Source organism: Scleropages formosus, chromosome 20 (assembly GCF_900964775.1).
Source record: "Scleropages formosus chromosome 20, fSclFor1.1, whole genome shotgun sequence".
In the NCBI taxonomy this organism is placed as follows: Eukaryota; Metazoa; Chordata; class Actinopteri; order Osteoglossiformes; family Osteoglossidae; genus Scleropages; species Scleropages formosus.
In genome coordinates, this window is record NC_041825.1 from 7,234,511 (window position 1) to 7,253,692 (window position 19,182).

General features: G+C 43.7%; 1 protein-coding gene across 4 annotated transcripts in view; it reads right to left on the minus strand.

Annotated features, from left to right (window-relative positions):
- Positions 1-286: 286 nt before the first annotated feature.
- LOC108926966 (E3 ubiquitin-protein ligase SMURF1-like) overlaps positions 287-19,182 on the minus strand; it is a 30,978-nt gene continuing 12,082 nt past the window's right edge. Inside the window, exons 2-18 of one of the 4 annotated variants that reach the window (XM_018740000.1) lie at positions 9,961-9,999; positions 9,172-9,280; positions 8,969-9,102; positions 8,398-8,463; positions 8,213-8,288; positions 7,756-7,994; positions 6,668-6,752; positions 5,907-6,053; positions 5,460-5,673; positions 4,751-4,854; positions 4,511-4,625; positions 3,665-3,843; positions 2,935-3,072; positions 2,328-2,448; positions 1,951-2,152; positions 1,189-1,264; positions 287-644 (exon numbers count right to left, since the gene is read on the minus strand). In XM_018740000.1, coding sequence (XP_018595516.1) covers positions 545-644; positions 1,189-1,264; positions 1,951-2,152; positions 2,328-2,448; positions 2,935-3,072; positions 3,665-3,843; positions 4,511-4,625; positions 4,751-4,854; positions 5,460-5,673; positions 5,907-6,053; positions 6,668-6,752; positions 7,756-7,994; positions 8,213-8,288; positions 8,398-8,463; positions 8,969-9,102; positions 9,172-9,280; positions 9,961-9,999 — 2,144 coding nt within the window. In that variant the 3' untranslated portion in view covers positions 287-544. Of the gene's footprint in view, positions 645-1,184; positions 1,274-1,656; positions 2,153-2,327; positions 2,449-2,934; positions 3,073-3,664; positions 3,844-4,510; positions 4,626-4,750; positions 4,855-5,459; positions 5,674-5,906; positions 6,054-6,667; positions 6,753-7,755; positions 7,995-8,212; positions 8,289-8,397; positions 8,464-8,968; positions 9,103-9,171; positions 9,281-9,960; positions 10,000-19,182 lie in introns of those variants that run through there. The other 3 variants (XM_018739993.1, XM_029246595.1, XR_001965518.1) reach the window with 3 other exon arrangements.

Below are 19,182 nucleotides of genomic sequence, written 5' to 3' on the forward strand. Positions count from 1 at the left end.
AAAAGTTACACATCTTAAATAAATCACGCAATGAGCCCAAGCGAAAATATCAGAAAAATAGTGACCTGAAAGTTAACAAATGGCAAAAGCCCGAAATGTAAAAAAGTCATCCTATATTATTTACACAGGTTATAGAAAAATATTGTGAACTGGCACAAAAAATAGACAATACAATTAATAATTTGTGTTATTAAAGTACTTGTTAACATCAGTTGTTCATTTGCTCTCGGCTGGCAGCTCACACTTCTTGGTGGTGGTTAGAGCTAACCAGAACATCCCAGTGCTCAGTCGGGTGCAGGTCAGACTACTGAGAAGAGCCATTCTGGCAGTTCGTTAGTGAGTTATTTCCTATTAACACAAACCCCACAGTCAACTCAGATTGAAAACACTCTGTGACACAGTCCATACGTTCCAAAGTCTTGGTGGTCACACTCCAGTTTCTGAGCTGCAGCTCGCATTGAGCTGTGCATCCTGACGTAGCCGCGTACCATCGTCCCACTACTCGAGTACTCGGGTCACTGCACCGCAGGCTCTGCCAGGGTTCTCACTCCACTGCAAATCCGCACGTCTCCTCCACCGCTGTCAGGAGCTTCTCGTACAGCTTCTCATACGATTCGTATGGTGGCATATCAATGCGGTTAAAGCTAAGGAGAAAGAGCGTATGTGCATGAGAGAGGACACGTGCTCAAACACGCTCCCTTCACGCAAATATTTAAGAAAAAAATAAGTGCTTCATTAAACTTTTAGATCTGAACTATGGAAGAAAAACTTCTTTATGCAGACATGATCTGCACGTTTTGTTTCAGCAGAATCTAGCCAGTGATGGGCAGACCAATTCTGTGTGTGTATATATTATATATACATACATATATACAAAACACACACACACACACACACACACACACACACACACACTCCTGTCAGTGAGCAGTCTATCTCTTAATTTACCCATCTTTACTAGACTGGGGTTGCAGGGAGAAGTCAGTGTAGGATGCTGAGCACTGCAACCGACTGCACTCTGCCACTGCTTTGTTTGACAATGTTATATTAATGGATATGTTATCTGAAAAGAAAAACACTGGCTTCCATGTAAAACATTCTACCTGCACCCTGAGTCCCCCCCTTTCCCCATTTGTCTACAACACACCCTTTGTAATACCATATGCTATGAATTCTTCGCAAACTCACCAAGTGTGGGCTTTAGGCAAGTTATCTGTGTTGGCATCTATCAAGTGGATAGTGAACAGTCTTGGTCCTGCAGAACCTGTAGAACCTTACAAACATACATTCTAGTCAACACTGATCCACAAAGTTTTAAAGAACGCATGCAGATGACGACATTTTACAAGTAGAGTTGGCAGGAGACTCTTCTCGGAAGGGGAGAGGTCTAGCTGAACATCGCAGTTTATAAAGACACTGTTAGGGAAGATATTACAAGACACAACAAGTCTCTTGTCTCCTCTGCTCAGCAGGAGAAAGTCTGTGCTGGAAGAAGCTCAAAAAAAATTCAATGTAGCAAAGACAAAAAGTACCATTTCGGAAATACGACATTTATATTTCAGACACAAAAGATGTGCATTGCATCAAACTTTGTTAAAGAAGCTTGTTAATATTTTCATAGTTTTGCATGCAGAAAACATAAGGCAAACACTCAACTGTTAAAAGAACTTCTCAGAACTGTCAAGAATATCTGCACCATGATATAATTAGTCTGTGAGGGAAGTAAAAAATCCGGTAATTCAAAGTGTCTGCCACAGCTGCAAAATACACCCAAGAGTAAGGGTGTAAAATTGTAGCGATGGATATTTATTTTGGCATGGTTAACCGCTATACCCTAAAGATGTATTGTTTCCAAAGCACGTGAGGTGGGTCTGTGGCGCTAGTGTGCACGTTGTGTGGTGTATTGAACAAGGACAAGTTCGGGTGTGTGTGTGTGTGTCCCACGGCCACCTTGCAGTGCTTTGAATCCTTGCAGGGGGACGCGCGTGGATCCCGTGACAAACTGCAGCAGCCTGCCCCTCCGGTCCTCATCGAAGCACTCCACTGCCTGCCAGAACCACTTAACAACATTGCTGTCAGCTGCGCAGTGCTTCAGCCGTGTGTTGGCCTTCCAGTCGTTTAGGTCGATCTTCCCCAAGCCCCCGATGATCAGCTTCAAAAGAAAAAGTCAGTCAAATCTGATGGCAGAAACTGGTGCAGATCCATAGCAATACAAGACTGAGCAGTTTGAAATGGGCTGGAATTACTGGCCGTCGTAAACAAATTAACTTAGTTGTATCAATACTCAGCTGCTTTCCATGCATTGCAGATGAGATCAGTGGCATTACCTCCAGCTCCTTGGGATCAAATGGCTTTAACAGATGTTGTGGAATTAGCTCACTAAAGCCCTTTTGCAGCGCTAGAAACTGGGCTTCGATTCCTCTCATAAACCGCCAGTTCACATAGAGCCTAAAACAGACAAATTGTACTGAAGGTGGAGCACAGAAAGGAAATTACAAATAACCTTGTTTTTAACATACTGGGAATCATTCCAAAAGTAGGGGGCACTTCTTTAAAATGGGTTCATTTTCTCAAAACATTTAAAAACAGGAACATGCATATTGTGAGCCTGTTTAAAGGGGGAAGGAAACGTGTTTGTTTCTTCACACTCATCCTGTCGGCATCACGCTTATACAACACCATGACTTAAGCTCTTTAAAATTTCGAAACAGTCCAGACTGGAACATGAGTGGAAACTATTACACGGAGCAATTACATTTTATATGCGAAAACAGTCATTGTACTGATGAAGCAGCTCCCTGGAAATGGTAAGGTTAGAAATGTATCGTCTCCAGCTGTCAGCATCAAAGGCCTTGCAGACAAAAACTAAGCGTCATAACATTTAGTGGCTCGGTTTGAAATCTCGTAACATAATGTCTTGGTGAAGCGTCTTACCTTACATATTCTTTTTTGTTCTCCTCCGTAACTGGAATATTCCTACCATTAGGCTTCAGTTCATGCTGAAGAAATTTCCCAAATGAATTGTGTTCGACACAAAACGTGTGATCTAGGACTGCTGTAATATCATTTTCTCTGTAAGTGACAAAATAAGTTTCGGTCAATGAAGGATGTAAATTTACCACAGAAAACAGGTCTTAATACATTCACCGAGGATAAATGAAAGCCAGGCGTTAAAATCACGTAAAACATTTCTGTTATGATTTTATTCACTCAGCTGGCACTTTTCTCAAAAGTGATTTAGTGTCAACAACTACTTAGCTGTTTATTACAGCTGGGTGAACTTTACCAATTCAAAGTAAGGACCGTGGTCAGAAGTACCACAGTAGGAGCAGGGATTCAAACCTGGGTCCTCTGACTACAAGGTGGTGGATTTAACCAGTACGGTGCTGTAGCAAAACTGATATGTAGATTTGTTCTTAATTTTTTTTTGAATACCACAGGTGGCCAGAATTTGCCCTTGAGAGCCACAGGTTATGCGTTTGTGTTTATTTACTTAGCATTAGCTGCAAGATTTTGGAACTGGGCGCACCCATATTATATTCATAGTCATTTTACTGAGGTCTAGCTGAGTTCTCCGAATTCCTTTTGGCTGATCTAGCATGACAATGAGGATTGCCAAATCTCCCCCCCCCCACCCAGAAAAAAGGGAGGTGGGGGGACTTACAAGATCCACACCAGGCTCTTGTGCAGCTCTGGGTCCACTGTCTCCAGATCTGACAATTGAATGGGCTTCCCAAGCAGTTGCTTGTAGAAGGGCAGGGTAAAGCCCCCGTTGATGTAGTGGCCGTGGAAGACGGCCAGACCCATTATCCGACCCACAAAATGGAAATATGACAAATGATCCTGGAAGCAGACACACAGATTTTACCACACTTCGCAATCTGCAGCTTTAATTAGACAATTTAACTTGGATTCGACAACACACATTTGCCAGTTTTGGTGAACTCCAGGTGGCATAACTGTTAAAAGCATATAATGGTGGAGAGAGAGAGAGGGGAGAAGAGGAAAAAAAAGGTAAACCCTCTTTGAAATGACCTTTCATAATAGGACAAAACTCTTACTTAATCTGCACTAAATCAAAACTACAAAAATAAAGCGCCAAAAATAAGTCACAGCACAAAAGAAATTTGTGAAAAAGTGCATCTTTGCTGCTTCTACACGAGTCAAGATAAATTAGTACCAAGTCTCACTTTGTGTTACCAACAACAAAAGATATACGATTTATTTACAGGTGGTACAATGACAAAGCACAATCTTTTATGCGACATTGGTCACATGAGGTCAGACTGCTCTGCTGTTATGATTTAATAAGGACTAGAAGATGGTTAATTACATCCCAATATGCACAACCGCACAATTCAAATAGCACCGACTTACTTTTTCATATAACCACATTTAGAGAAAGGTTGCTGGATCTCTGCAATAATGTACTTTGATTATACTTTGTCACTGTACCACCTCTCAATAAATCACGAGATATCTTTTGAACTGGAAGGAATGTGATACTCACAGGGTTGATGGAGGAGTCGGGATTTATTTGCAGAGTATATATGTTATCTGTGGAATACTGGAAGAGGCCATAGTATGGATTCAGCATCTCATGGCACAGAAGATACAACCACTCCCTAGAAAATAAACAAAAATTAATCTTACAACTGGGTACGTACTGGTTTTAGAACACGAAAGACATCAATTTAGAAAAACCAAGTATCAAGTACAAGGGACTTTGTTTTTAGAGGGCTGAACATGCCTTGCTACTCCACCATAATCAAGTCCTTCTTCTCCACGGAATTTCACCATGAGACGCTTCTTCAGGTCTTTGGATCTCATCTTCATGACCTGTCTGTAGGACTCCTGAACATAAAGGAAAAGGGGGGGGGGGGGGGGGGGGAGGAGGAAAAAAAAAAAAAAATCAAGAAAAAACTCACTGCAAAATCAAAAGCACTGCCTGAACACGAACACACACACACACACACACACACACACACACACACACACACAGAACTGTGGCAACTCAACACTGCAATCCAGACAGCTCATGAACCCCGTGACTGCACATCACCTGAAACACCTCATTAAAGTTCTCCTGTATTAATTAAGGCAAATGAAGAGCATGCGTGTGAAAATAAAGGCCTGCACTAGAAAGCAGTGAAGTTGGACACTTCTGCACCAACATGAACAAAACTGCCCAATACTGACATCTACAGGAAATATTCTAATATTTTTTCCATGGTCTCATCCATTTTTCCCACCACAATTCCATAATATAAATTAAAAATAGGATTCAAAGAAAGGAGAAGTAACTACCTGGCAAAATAAAAGGGATGCAGGAACAGGAGTTGGCCAAGAAATTAAAAAACAAAACAGAAATGGTGATGCCAGAAGGAGCTCTTTTTAAACGTGTGTGAGAGGGAGCCGGAGGTGAAGGGTAGCCGTAAGGGAACTCGAAGGCGACGTACCTCAAAGATTTCCTGACGGGACACCTCGATGCGGCAGTGGCCTGCCTGCGGCTGCTGCAGAGACAATTCGTGCCGCAGCAACTTGAGCTTCTGGACAAGGTCTCGTTCGGAGCGAACAGGCAGCTCTCCTTCGCCTCCACTGCCACCCTCCTCCACTGGCACATCCGATGAAGCCAGCAAGGCCTGGTTGGAGTCCTTCACCTGATACTGCTGGCTGAGACACGAGAGATATGACAGTGCGTTACTCAGAGCTCCGGGAGGGCAGCCAGTCATTATAATATGCATTTTTATGAGCATATATTGATTGGTATATGCATAAACTATTTTTAAAAAAAAGAAAGTCATGTTTAATGATTATTCTGCAACACACTCATTATAGTCACCCTCCCCCACTCACTAGAACTGCACTCGCATTTTGTTCTCAGTGGAAAATCATAGTTTTCTCACCTCATAATGTGATGCAACCTGGGGTCTGTGAACTGTGTCGTCCTGTTATTATGGTCAACAAAATAGATCCTCCCTGACACCGTGCTCCTGAGCTCCCAGCCTGGGGGGAGGGGCCCCAGGTCTTCGCAACTCATGCTGTTGAGGTCCCTAAGGCGGGGGGACAGCAGTGAAGTGCAGTGCTGCTGCTCTGTCCAATAGAGTAAGTACGTAACACCTAAGGACTCCACCGCATGAAGGGAAGACCAAGAGCTGGTCTGTTGTGTAGCGTAAAGGGGGTTAACTGATATACCATGTAGCAGTGGTGGTTCAGGACTAAGGAGGGATCCTGCTGCTGTAACACTGAACAGAAAAACACCCACCTGTAGAGATGGACTTTCTGTATGAAAGCACATTCTAAACTGCCAGAGTGTGTGTGTGCGCGTGCGCGTGTGTGTGTGTGTTGCACTGCTCTGCTGTATAAATGGGTGAACGGCTCTAGGAAGTTTAGAGAGTATCCAGCACTGTAAGTCATCTTGGATACAGGTGTCAGTTTAATATGACTTAACTTTTCAGCCAATTGGAGAAAAGGGTGAATAAATACAAAGAACAAAAACAAAAGATACTGCAAACAGTTCCTTATAAACTCCTCCCTAGACTGAATTTACCACCAACGTACTTTACGGATAACACATCTCAACACAAAGAGGAAAAACTGCTCTCCACAGGAAACAAGAAAATGAAACTTCAGAAATGTAGTTCAAGGATACATGTCCACAACTTACCGCGGTATTCTTGGGTCGTGCCAAGTGCTTACACCGGTCGGTGTGTGTAGAAAATAAATCTGGCCTTGAACTGTTGTCCTTTGCTCTGTCCAGAAAAACAAAACTGATTCTCAGAAATGGCCATCCATACACTTGACAGCAGTATCGCACCCATACGGGGTAATAAAGAATCTCCTATCGCAGCTTCGGAATGACACAGAAAGCCTCCGAGATGCAGTTTTGTCTTTATTACATTTCACATGAAGTGCTGAAATGTTTTTACAACAGGGAACTCCCACCAGGATTGATTCCACTCATTTGCCACCCAGACAGAAAAACAGGGCCTGGTGGTCAAGGTCAAAGGGCTGAGCTACAATTCATGGCATCTGCGCCAAAACACAGTCGACTGCTGACGCAGCGTAGGGCCAAGTTACAGCTCAGCTGGGGACCTGATAAGGGAATAGAGCCTTGTAGTCACAGAGGAACAGACTTCAGCCCCAGGAACGGCTCCTCTGTTCTGTTGAGAAATACTTTACTTAAATGTAAACAATATCTTGCTAAACAAATGGGTAAAACTTTAAACAAGAAGCTGGTATCTTTTTGTTTAGACAAACACATTTAAGGCAAGTAAAAATACAACAAAGCAAGAAGGAAATGTGCCTTTTTCGTATGAGGAAAAAGTATAAATTTCTCTTTTTACCTAATGTTTCAACAGGAATACACAGTCTCTCGAGCAAAGGAAATGCATTTTATGTGCTTTGATCAGATGAAACTATTGTAACAGGTAAAGCTCTCGAGCCTCATTTCTTACAGCACAGATGACATTTGTTACTGATGCTTGTTATTGATTCATTTAGCAGACTCTTCTAAAAAATAAAATGACTTCCCCATTTACACAACTGGAAAAATTCAGAATAAGAACCTTGCTCAAGGGTTCTACAGCAGGTGCTGAGATTCAAACCTGGGTCCTTAAGAGTACAAGACAATGGCTAAAGCCACTGTGCTGTGCTGCTACCATTTCTGCATTGCTTCCCTGACTGCAAATATGTACCGTTTACACATCCAAACTGCACCTGGGGGACTTGGGCTGGAGCGAACGGGGGACTCACCATAGCCTTCCGGCAGGTCAGGTGACTGGTGCCCGTGTGCTCGATTCTGAGGGCTTTGCACATGACCTCTAGGCTCTTGGTTCCGGAGTCGCTGCACCTGGAGCCTCTGCTCTTGACCGGGTGACTCCAGAACGCGGCAGTTACCCCCACCAGCAGCCCCCGTGCTGTCTGTGTAGGGCAGGGGCTCCTCCATGTAGCAGCTGAGCGGCCTCCCAGGCCCAGAATCCTCACATACCGGTCTGCAGCGCACACACCGAGTAAACAGTGACTTTGACCATCCAACTCAACACAGCGAGCTTCAATAGATTCAAACATTAAAAATCCACCTGCACTTTAAAAAGCAGACAGAACGAAGCAGAAAGAAACGACATCCAAGTGGAGTTCTAGATCAGCAGCTAGTCAAGCCGGACTAGCAGCAAAATGCCAATATATTATAGTGTCAGTTCTACACCCTCACCCTTCAATTTCTGAGAGTCCCCTGCAGTCCACAACAGGTCCCCCATTTCCTGTACGGTCTCGCGTCTGTAAACTCACTGAGAACAAGGAAACAGAGCCGCATCACAAGCTGTCACGGATAGAGAGAGGGCCATTGTAAAGGTCTTTGCAGGGATGTGCATAGTGGAGGGGTCTTCATGCCCTTACCAACTAATTGGCCACGCACTGTATCACTGTCGGTGGGGTTAAGTTTGCATAGTTCCAACCGCTGGTCTGTGTGCAAAAAATAAAAGAAAATCTGGGTAACAATGTTTGCTGCCAAAACAGAAAATGAATACCCTACCCTGTATGGAATCCCATTCAAAATGTTCTGTAATTAAAACTTCTTCCCCCTCAAAATCCAATCAAATTTCTGCAAAAAAAAGACCCAATGCATGCCATAACATTTTAGAAAATAAAGCGCACTTTGGATTTTAATTTTTCAAAAACAGTGACAAATATTACCACCCTCTTTGACCAAACAGGCTAAGCATAAGTAATGTGACAGTACGTAAAATCTGGATCTGCAAAAATTCAGCCTAGACTGAAACGATATGGTACTGAATTTGAAATTATATCAGGTCCCAAGTCCTTATCTCTGTGTTTCCATGAATCCAGACAAAACAAAGTCTATATAACCCCAGTCAGATATGAAAATAACAGAAGCTGCATAACGGAACCTAAACACAGCGGAAGCTTTTAACTGTGAGCCTTGTGTGTCACTGTGGCACGCACGTACAGCCCGTGTCCTTCAGCCGGCTGATAGCGTTGGACAGCAGTCTCACGCAGCCCAGGAAGCCTGCTCCGTGCTTCTTGTGGATCTTTTTCTGGTTCCACACGCTGATGGTTATAGAGTCGCTCTTCCCAATATACCTGGAACCAGAGATAGAGCATGAGATGCACGGTCCTTTTGTCCCTGGCTCTACGGTTGGGGTCACTCACAGGTCATAGTACTGGTTCCACTTGGGGTCTAGTGAGCTCTTGACTGTGTCTGTGGAATGGCACTGTCCCGATCCATCTACTACCACCTTGGCAAAGGGGTCTGGCAACCCTATGACAGGAGCACGGAAAATGTAAGTTATCAGTAGCAATGACAAGCAGGGGGGAAAAATACAAGTCATAGTGCATCAAACAGTGAAAGTACAACTTTTTTGTACAAAAACACAAGATGGAATTCAGTAACAGAAGAAACTAATGATGAAGGTTACACATTCTTGAACATGTGGGGATGTTGTTAACTCAAGGCCATAAGAGCAGCATCCTAAAGCAGGTAGTGCTCGTCACAGAATGCCATGCAGGACATCCTCATCAGTTTCAGCCCTGACAGAATCAGTCTACATCTACAGCAATGTCCAGCAAGTGGCTGTTTTGAGGTCAATCCTGTGAGCTCAGCAGCTGCAATCCAACGGCACTGATTTGCTAAGGCTCGCTGCAGGTGTTGACCACAGGCTATTAGGAAAATTATATGTAACTACTTACAACATGTGCCCTCGGGAAGGGGGGGGGGGGAACTGCTCTCTTGGTACAGACAAAAACAGAAAGCCATGACTGGCTAATTATTACTCAATATTTATTACTTAAAACATTAAGACTGATTCTCAAGGTCTCTGCCCAAATGTCAAACTGGGCAAATGTTTAGAAGGAGTTACTTTATTTCTCATGAGAATCTGCATCATCCCACTTAAACATTCAAATAATTACGAACCAGGGAAAGATAAGGTATGTACTTACGGAAGAAATCCTTCTTTGCCAGATTCTTGGCACACAAGACTGAAAGAGAATGAGAGAAATGCTTACAGGTACTATATTAAGCTTCATTAGTCAAATTCTTCAGTTGTTTTATCGGATTCTCCCCCCTTCAACTTATAAAGTAAACAAAAAACGCTCGGCAATACAGGAAATGCCTATTACTACTTAGCCAGAATGTTTTACAATTCATTTAAGTTTGGCGCTGGGTGCCCGATGCATGTTTCAGCTTGTGTTGCAGTGGTATTCCCTTTCATTTCCTAGGGGCTAAGACAAAGGTGATACTATTCTTTGTGAGAAGATGCCTCAAGGTCTTCACTGTACACAGCTGCTCAATCCTGTAGTAGATCCAGCCTATACACTTTGTATAAAATCTTTAAATGTTCGTTTTTTTTATGAAATTCTGGATCCCTGCATATCAACTATACATTAGTCATACATAAGAAAACACCAGAAAGATGTTACACTGACACATACAACAATCATTTAGCAGATCCTATCAACACTGGTTCCTGGTTCTCTTGCACAAATGCAATTTTTTTCAAAGGATCTGCTAAAGAGGTGCATTCTGGTAAAACAAACTATTAATTACCGTCAATTTAAACACGCACGCACGCACTGTCTGAAACAAGCGGGGTCGAGGTGAGCCGGAGCCTAACCCGGCAACACACAGGGCACAAGGCTGGAGGGGGAGGGGACACACCCAGGACGGAACGCCAGTCCATCACAAAGCACCCCAAGCGGGACTCAAACCCCAGACCCACCAGAGAGCGGGACCCGGTCAAACCCGCTGCACCACTGCGCCCCCCTCGTCAATTTAAACAGGAAGGATAAATTCCGTTCCTGAGCCACAAGAAGTTCACCCACTTTTCTCCCCAAACCAAACAAAAAATTCCTGCTGTATCTTTCAAATGTAGTACATTTAACGCAAAGATCAAAACATCACAACTGGTCTGGACACCTTTAAATTCAAGATTAAGACGCACATCTTCAAACTCATTAACGGAGATTTGTGTGCTCCTTTTTTTTATCCCCCTTCCCTTTCAGTTTTCTTGACCTTACTATTTTTTCTTTTTGTTGTTCTATCCCGTTGTTCTTGGGTGGAAAGGTGGCAAAGCAGATACCACTGGTTCCTTTCACTTTAAAATACATACCACAGGTAAACTGCTGACTAACTTTATATTTAGTTGCCTAACAGACACTTTTCTCCAAAGTGACTTTCACTGAACTCTAGTGTTATGAGCCCACACACCTTATTCACCAAGGTGACTCACACTGCGAGATACACTACTTACACTGGGTCACTCATCCATACATCAGTGGAACACACAGTCACTCACACCCTATAGGTGAACCTGAACAGTCTGTTTTTGGATTGTGGGAGGAAACCAGAGCACCCGGAAGAAACTAACAGACACACGGAGAACAGGCAAACTCTACACAGACTGAGCGGGGATCGAACCCATGTCCTCTCGCACCACCCCGAAGCTGTGAGACAGCAGCAGTACTCGCTGTGCCACCGTGCCACCCAAAATTGCTATTTGTGTGTGACTGCCTTGTAGTGGCGTAGTGTCCCATCCAGGGGATACCCTGGCTCATCTGCTATGCTCCTGAGATAGGATCTGGATCTGGATCTGGATCATTGCAACCTTGCACTAGACAAGAAACTGAGTTAAACATGGATGGATTCTTCTGTTTGGTTTATATATATATTTTTAAATACTGCTGCATGCTTTTATTTGTGTGATTCTTTTTAAAATGTTGATTTTTTTGAGTTACTCCCCCACTTCGCTTTAGAGTTGTAATGCATACTTTATTGTAAAATGCTTTGAAAAGCTGCTTCTAAACATTTCTGTGAAGAACACTTAAATCCTACAAAATGAAGCATTTCTCAATGTATTTAACATAATCAGTTGTAATCCTTCTCTGTAAGAGCTATTCAGAAATATTTGCAAGAAAAAAGTACAACAAATTACACAAAGAAATTTGTAAAGATATTGCCTTTCCAGAGAAATCTATGCATTTCTCTCTAAGTTTTAAACCTAGTAAGTAAAGATTTCCTTAGCCTTTTCAGCTTTTTTAAAGTCGCCTTCTTTAATTTTTTGTTTCAGGGTGCATAATCATAATAGATGAAGGTTTTCACACTGTGTTAGAGTCAGGAGAGTTCAGATTTGCTGTCAAGTAGACACATGGCTATAGTCCAACTGCGATGTGCTGGAGAAGTGATACCACACATAAGTGCGAAGGCTGCTAGTTTCACTACCTCCCAGTGAAGGGTGAAAACTTAAATTAGTGAAAATGATCATTACTGAATCAAACCATAGAATTTTTAGTCTTTGAATTTCAAAGATGGGGGTGCGGTGGCGCAGTGGGTTGGACTGCAGTCCTGCTCTCCGGTGGGTCTGGGGTTCAAGTCCCGCTTGGGGTGCCTTGCGGCGGACTGGCGTCCCGTCCTGGGTGTGTCCCCTTCCCCCTCCGGCCTTACGCCCTGTGTTGCCGGGTAGGCTCCGGTTCCCCGTGACCCCGTAAGGGACAAGCGGTTCTGAAAATGTGTGTGTGTGTGTGTGTGTGTGTGTGTGTGTGTGTGTGTGTGAATTTCAAAGGTTGACTTTAAAAGACATATGCATTCTATACTGTAACTACAACGCCATTTATTTTAGTTCTATGGAATTTAACATCTACAGAACTTCCCATAATCCTATGAAAGCTTTGAAACATTCTGGAGAACACAAAAAGAAGAGTTAAAGTGGTTAAAGGTCTGCTCTGCTCACACTTGGCTGACTAAGCAAGCAGCCCATGATTTGAGTGAAACCGATCTAGCGCTTGGGGCCCTCTGCTAAGCGCGTGGTCCTTTCATACGGGACGTCCAGACATTAGCTGCGGTATTCCCTGTAACCCCTGGCGAAGCCCCTCGGCACAGGGCCGCTGGCACAAAGACACCCCTGAGGGGCACTGTGGTGCTGTGCAACAGAAAGCGCTAACAGGAGGATTTCTCTGACGAAAGTGCTTTTCGCAACTGCTTCGCACAATCCGTGCGAGAGAAAATGACCGACACGGTTCAGTCGGGAATGCGGCGTTTCAGGATTTAAATCTCACCATGACAGTAACGCAGTGTGCATTGTACATATATGCAAAAGAACATTTATATTCAAATCTGAGAGAGCAAAGCTGGTTTTTAAATATGAGAACAGCGTGACCCTGTCTTTCACAAGTTGCACCCAGCTGCGGGTCCACGGCTCTGATGCTTTCGCAAAACTGATTTAGTCGGTAGCGGTCACATATTTCAGGAGGTATAGTATCCGTGGTTTAAAAACAATGCTGTTTTCTTGCACGGCAGAGCATGGAAACGAAATATTAACAATGATCCATAGGACAAAGTTGTACTGTATCTTTTGCTCTCCAGATAAAAGGAGTCGGGGTCAAAATCCAAGCTGATATTCTATGTATATATAATGTAAGGTGAAATATCTTTTGACGGCATCAACTCTGATCTGCAAAAGACGCAGTCAAAAACCTTCCAGATATCCGTTAGATGGATTTCACCAAACCTAAGAAAACGTGTAACTTTGTGATGGACATATAGCAGGAGTTTGGGACTTTTTTTTTTTTTGGTTTACTGGATGCCAGACAATAAGGGCATTTGTTTGTGGTTACACTTCAGCCTAAAGCCCAATGGCTGCTAGAACATGTTATTTTAGTCTAACAACTTGAAAAATCTAACACTGTGAATCCCCTCAGTAGCCGCACCGACAGATTGTGCATCACGGGGCTTTCAGAATGACACTTTAGATCACTCCGAAGCAGAGGCCAGCGCACCAAAGACAGGTGGATGCAGAAAGTCATGAAAGCCATGGAAGTGAACGAGATGAGGCCCCCTTTCCTGATGCCGAGTGGGCAATCAGCACGTAGCAGGAAGCCACCAAGTGGCGGGACCTCCTCGGGTCGAGGCTTCGTCGACCGCGTGTGTCCGTTTACGCCGACGCCAGCTCTCTCCAAGTACCCCAGCTGTGTCTGCAGCTGATCGAGCATGCTGACCCTTTCAACCGTGCAAGAAACCCTGAATTGATTGCAAGACGGTGAGCTTACCAAGATGCAAGTGCTGCTTTTTCCATAAGCAAGTCTGTATAAGAGTTTTTCTCGTTGGATAATTCTGTCAGCAATCCAGGTTAACAGCAAGTAAACTGCTCTTGCAGGGCTGCTTCTGATGAGCAACATGAGGAATGCTCCATACGTTCATGGGATGAATAAGTCAGCAGGCGGCAGTAAAAAGGGGTTTGTGGAGATCATACTTTACATTGTCATCTTAAATTTGTCTGAATCTTAATGCAGCTCAAAAATAATGTCAAAAAAGCCTTACGAGCATTTTTATGTGCAATAACATAACCTGTGAAGAAGTAGAAGATGTATTTGTTATTGAGCTTTAAATGATCAACTAAATCATTTAGCTAAAGGTGATTTTGAAGTAATGAGCAGATCAAGTTAGGAAGAGACTTGTCCCAGTTGCGTTTGTGAGTCGAACACCCAGTGTAGCGGTAATTAATAAAGGTTACAGCTGTAAACGTGGAAATGAACATGCCACAGCAGTGTAGTTCTAAGACATCACGATGTACTGGGGTATAACTCTCGGTGTAAACAGCGTTAAATGCCGTTAAAAGGTACAAACGAAACGCTTGAGCGTAGCACTTGAAGCCGTACCTCTTCCTGTAGCGTTTCAGAACGACCGGGGAAACTACCTGCAGAGGGAAACCACCTTTCCTGTTGATTGCCTGATAAATCAACAATAGCACAGCGCCTGGGTGGTGCGAGAGAACGTGGGTTCGATCCCTGCTCAGTCTGTGTGGAGTTTGCATGTTCTCCCCGTGTCTGCGTGGGTTTCCTCCGGGTGCTCTGGTTTCCTGCCATAGCCCAAAGACATGCTGGTCAGGTTCCCCCCATAGTGTGCGAGTGACAGAGAGAATGTGTTCCACTGATGTATAGGTGAGTGACCCAGTGTAAGTAATGCATCTAGCAGTGTAAGTCACCACGGTGACTAAGGTGTACGGGCGGGTAACACTACATGGTATCCATTCTAAGTCGCTTTGGAGAAAAGCATCTGCTAAGTGAATAAATGTAAATGTTTCACTTCTGACACACACTTCATAAGTAAAATTACTGCTGACAAAAAATGCCTCGTCCCGATTACTAAAAACGTCCCATGGAAAACTCTTGTAACACTGATCTATCAAACTACTTGGAAAGTGCATCACGAAAACATACGCATTAAGTCGTTTAGTAACAAATGCAGATTTAAAAAGCAGACATAATAAATTATGACTAAATATGGAAGGCCGAAAGCCTTACTGAAACCAGTATCTCACTAAATAATGCTAATCCATCCAAGAAAAAGCCAATGGAATGAGAAGAATGGATTATGTGTCACACAATACATGTGCAGATGTTATCTGATTACATTTCCAGGATAAGGCAACAGTTGAGATATAGATGAATCACAGTCAGCTCATCCTGCAGACTGGAACAAAAAAAGTTCTATTATCTCCACATTACAGTAAATAGATGTTGGTCTGTTAAGAGCACAAATGCATTGCTTTCCTCCACATAAAACGTATTTTGGAAAGCAGAATAATTAAACTATGTACTTGCTTCATGATCTAAAAAAGTATGGGTGGCAGGAAACTAAAAGTTTACAGGACAGCTGGTAGCATAGTGGTTAGAGCTGCTGCCTTTGTAACCAGCGGTCAGAGGTTCGAATCTCCCCTCTAAACTATAGTACCCTTGAGCAAGGAACTTACCCTTAAAATTGCTGCAGTAAAATCATGCAGCTGTATAAATGGGTAAACACTGTAGGTAGTTTAATGCTGTTAAGTTGCTTTAAGAAAAGAGTCATGTGAGTATAAAAATAAATAAAGAGAGAGAAGGGTGCACAAGAACGGCATACTGTACTATGATGGCTGAGAATACCCAAATAGCAAATTAAAGCTTCATTTATTCATTTAGCTGATGCTTTCTATCCAAAAAGAAAGACTTTATATACTATAGGTTTGTATAGTAAACTACTTGCAATCATTTAATCATTTATGCAGATGGGTAATTTTTACAGCATTGATTGAGGGTACTGGAGCAGAGGGTGGGATTCATACCCAGGTCTTGTGACTCCAAGGCAACAGCTGTAACCTCTACAGCACCTGCTGTTTGAGAATAAACAATACCCAAAGGCCACCCAAGGGATCCCTTGCAAAACTTCACTCTAATCGGAACGTGGATTCTGATGCAAGCTATCTGGGTGCCGAGATGTGGGCGCGGTAATTCTTCACGTTTGCATGTTAAAACGACGTCCATCTGAACGGTAGTGACTAGAGGAACAGTACGCCTGTAGCCATCAAGTGTGTCCACAAGCAGCGAACAAAGAGGAGCACTGCTGAATGTAAGTATAGACCACCCACAGGCGAGCCAGCCATTGTGTAAACTCGAGCTTCTTTCACAGTAATTGCCTCTTCAATTAAACCAAAAAACGCCTCTTTGAGTTCACCTCCCATAAACCTATGAAAGACTGCATTATTCAGAGGAGCTAAAAATGTTGCCTTTTCTGCCGATTCTGCTAGTGTTCATTTCTCAAGGGGAGGACGGGGAAGCAGCCCAGACACATACAAACACACCGCTGCCAGATCAAGCAGCCACCCCCCCCCCCCCCACCCCACCCAGAGGTTCGATATTATTCGCATTCAGCTCATCCTGAGGGCTGCAGGGCTTCGCAGGCAACACCGATGAAATGCTGTTGTTAAGCCTGGTGTCTGGTGTGGGCTGAGCACCAGCACCAAAAAGACAACATGATATCCCCATGACTTCTGCCTCTAAATATTATCTAAGAGTCATGCTCAGTTTACACACACACTGTCCGAACCGCTTGTCCCATACGGGGTCGCGGGGAGCCGGAGCCTAACCTGGCAACTCAGGGCGTCAGGGTGGAGGGGGAGGGTACACACCCAGGACGGGACGCCAGTCCATCACAACGCACCCCAAGCGGGACTTGAACCACAGACCCACCGGAGAGCAGGACCCGGTCCAACCCACTGCACCATGTCCCCCTCAGTTTATATAGAGCCAAAAAATTCCAAAGAAATAATATTTAATACAAACAAAAAGTCACTCATTTTTCTTAACCACTTGTCCTTGTCAGGATCGCAGCCGTCCGGAGCCTATCCTGGAATCACTAGACACTAGATTAAGAGGGTAACACCACGGAGGGGACATCATTCGGTTACAGGCTAGTCAGATACATCCACATTCTAATACCAATTTAATTATTAATCTAACAGAAATACGTGTCTTTGGAGTATAAGCAGAAACCCATGCAGATGAAAGGAGAACAAGCAAAGTCCACAGAGAGTGAGCTCCATTTAAACCTATGTCCAAATAGCCCAGGCAGGGACGCCAGTCCATTGCAGGGCACCCCAAGCGGGACTCGAACCCCAGACCCACCGGAGAGCAAGACCTGGTCAAACCCACTGTGCCACCACACCCCCCTCATTATTAATATAAAAGAATTATATTAATCACACCTTGTTATTATTCTTTAAAAAAAAAAAAAAAAAAAAGATGTCCTAATCAATGCATGGCCTTCCCAATGAACAGCCCTGGGGCACTATGGGTGGCATTCCCCCATACAGGAAAAAAAAACACGATGGTTCACTGATCAAGCACCAATAGGACACTGAGAAGAAAGGCTCACTGGCTAAGAACAGTGTGGAGAGAAAGAGGAATAGGACAAGCGGGGTTAGGCACACACCAGTACAGTCTCACACACTGCTTGGTCTGCAAGGCCATCAACGTGCATGACTTGCCTCTTCAATTCATGCCCTGTGACAGCGCAGGGTTAGTACTGGATGGGTACATTTCCACGCCACCGCATCTGTGTGAGCGCTCTGCGAAACAAGGGCGCCCGGAAATTTTGGACCTTTTTTGCCGTGCTTCTACACAGCTGGAGCAGGTAAAAGCAGGATTCTTGTAGGAGAAGACAAAGTAGGATGGCACTTTCTTAATCCCTGCAGAGAAACACAGTAACAGTAATTGACCTGGGTAAATCAGTTACCCAAATTTTGTGCAAAGGAATATAAAATTTGGAATTTGCTACACTAGCAGCTGCACTGCTAACCTTGCATTTACACATATTAAGCTGCACCTTTACAGTATTTCGGAAGATTTAAACAGCAACCCTTCACGAATCCCACGTACAGCACCACCGTTTCCTTTCTTAGTTTGCCACAGAGGACAGCGATAACACAACACTTCCTGTAGTGTCAAAGTGTAAATTACAGCTGCAGGAAATGCACAAGGGCTCCGCAGCTTTGTCCTTGTCACCGACAGCTCTTTGGTACTATGGGACACTGTGAAATACAGGATACTGGAAATGGAGCATATTAAATTCCTCATCACAAAACAAGAAAAGCTTTGCTTCACATCTCTTGGAAGAAGGGAGGAAGAAAAAAAAAAAGAAAAAAAAAAACATTTTCCCCTTTTTTTTTTTTAGACAGCAACGATGCGGTAGCTACAGACAACCTGTGTTAAAATGAGCAAAGAAGCTCTTTACGAAACTCGCATGACATCTCTGCACACGGATGGGTGTGGCCTTTCCCAAAGCAGCCGCAGAGGACTTCAACGCAGTAGTCAAACGATAGCGGGACCACTATTCCCCCCCCAGGTATCCGGATAGCGGGTGTGGGACAGCAAACGAGCTGCAGAACGGACTTCCGAAACTGGTCACTGTCACTTGGCATAATGAACCAGGAGGAACACTACCAACACAGAAGGATTTCCTGAGTTTCCATATTCACCACATAACAAAAAATGACTCATTGATGAGACGTAGCATCACAATGTATCAGCTGTACAATCGTCTACCGCCATCAGTGCGCTCAGTATTAACCAGAACAATCTAAACTATCAGACCGCTACTGAGTCTGCATCACCTCGACCGTACAATGTTTTTGGAGGGTAATAATTTACAGTTGAAGGACTGGAGCTTCAATGTGCTTTGTCTCTATGGGCCTCTAAAATGAGTTCTCACCGAGGCAGCAAGAATAAGTACAATTTACTATCCTTACAGTGTTTATCTGACACTTTTTTCCAAAATTACTTACACCTTTAAACTGCATACAATTATTTACCCCCGCCCCCTTTTTTTTTTTTTTTTTTTTTAAACAGGTGAGTAGG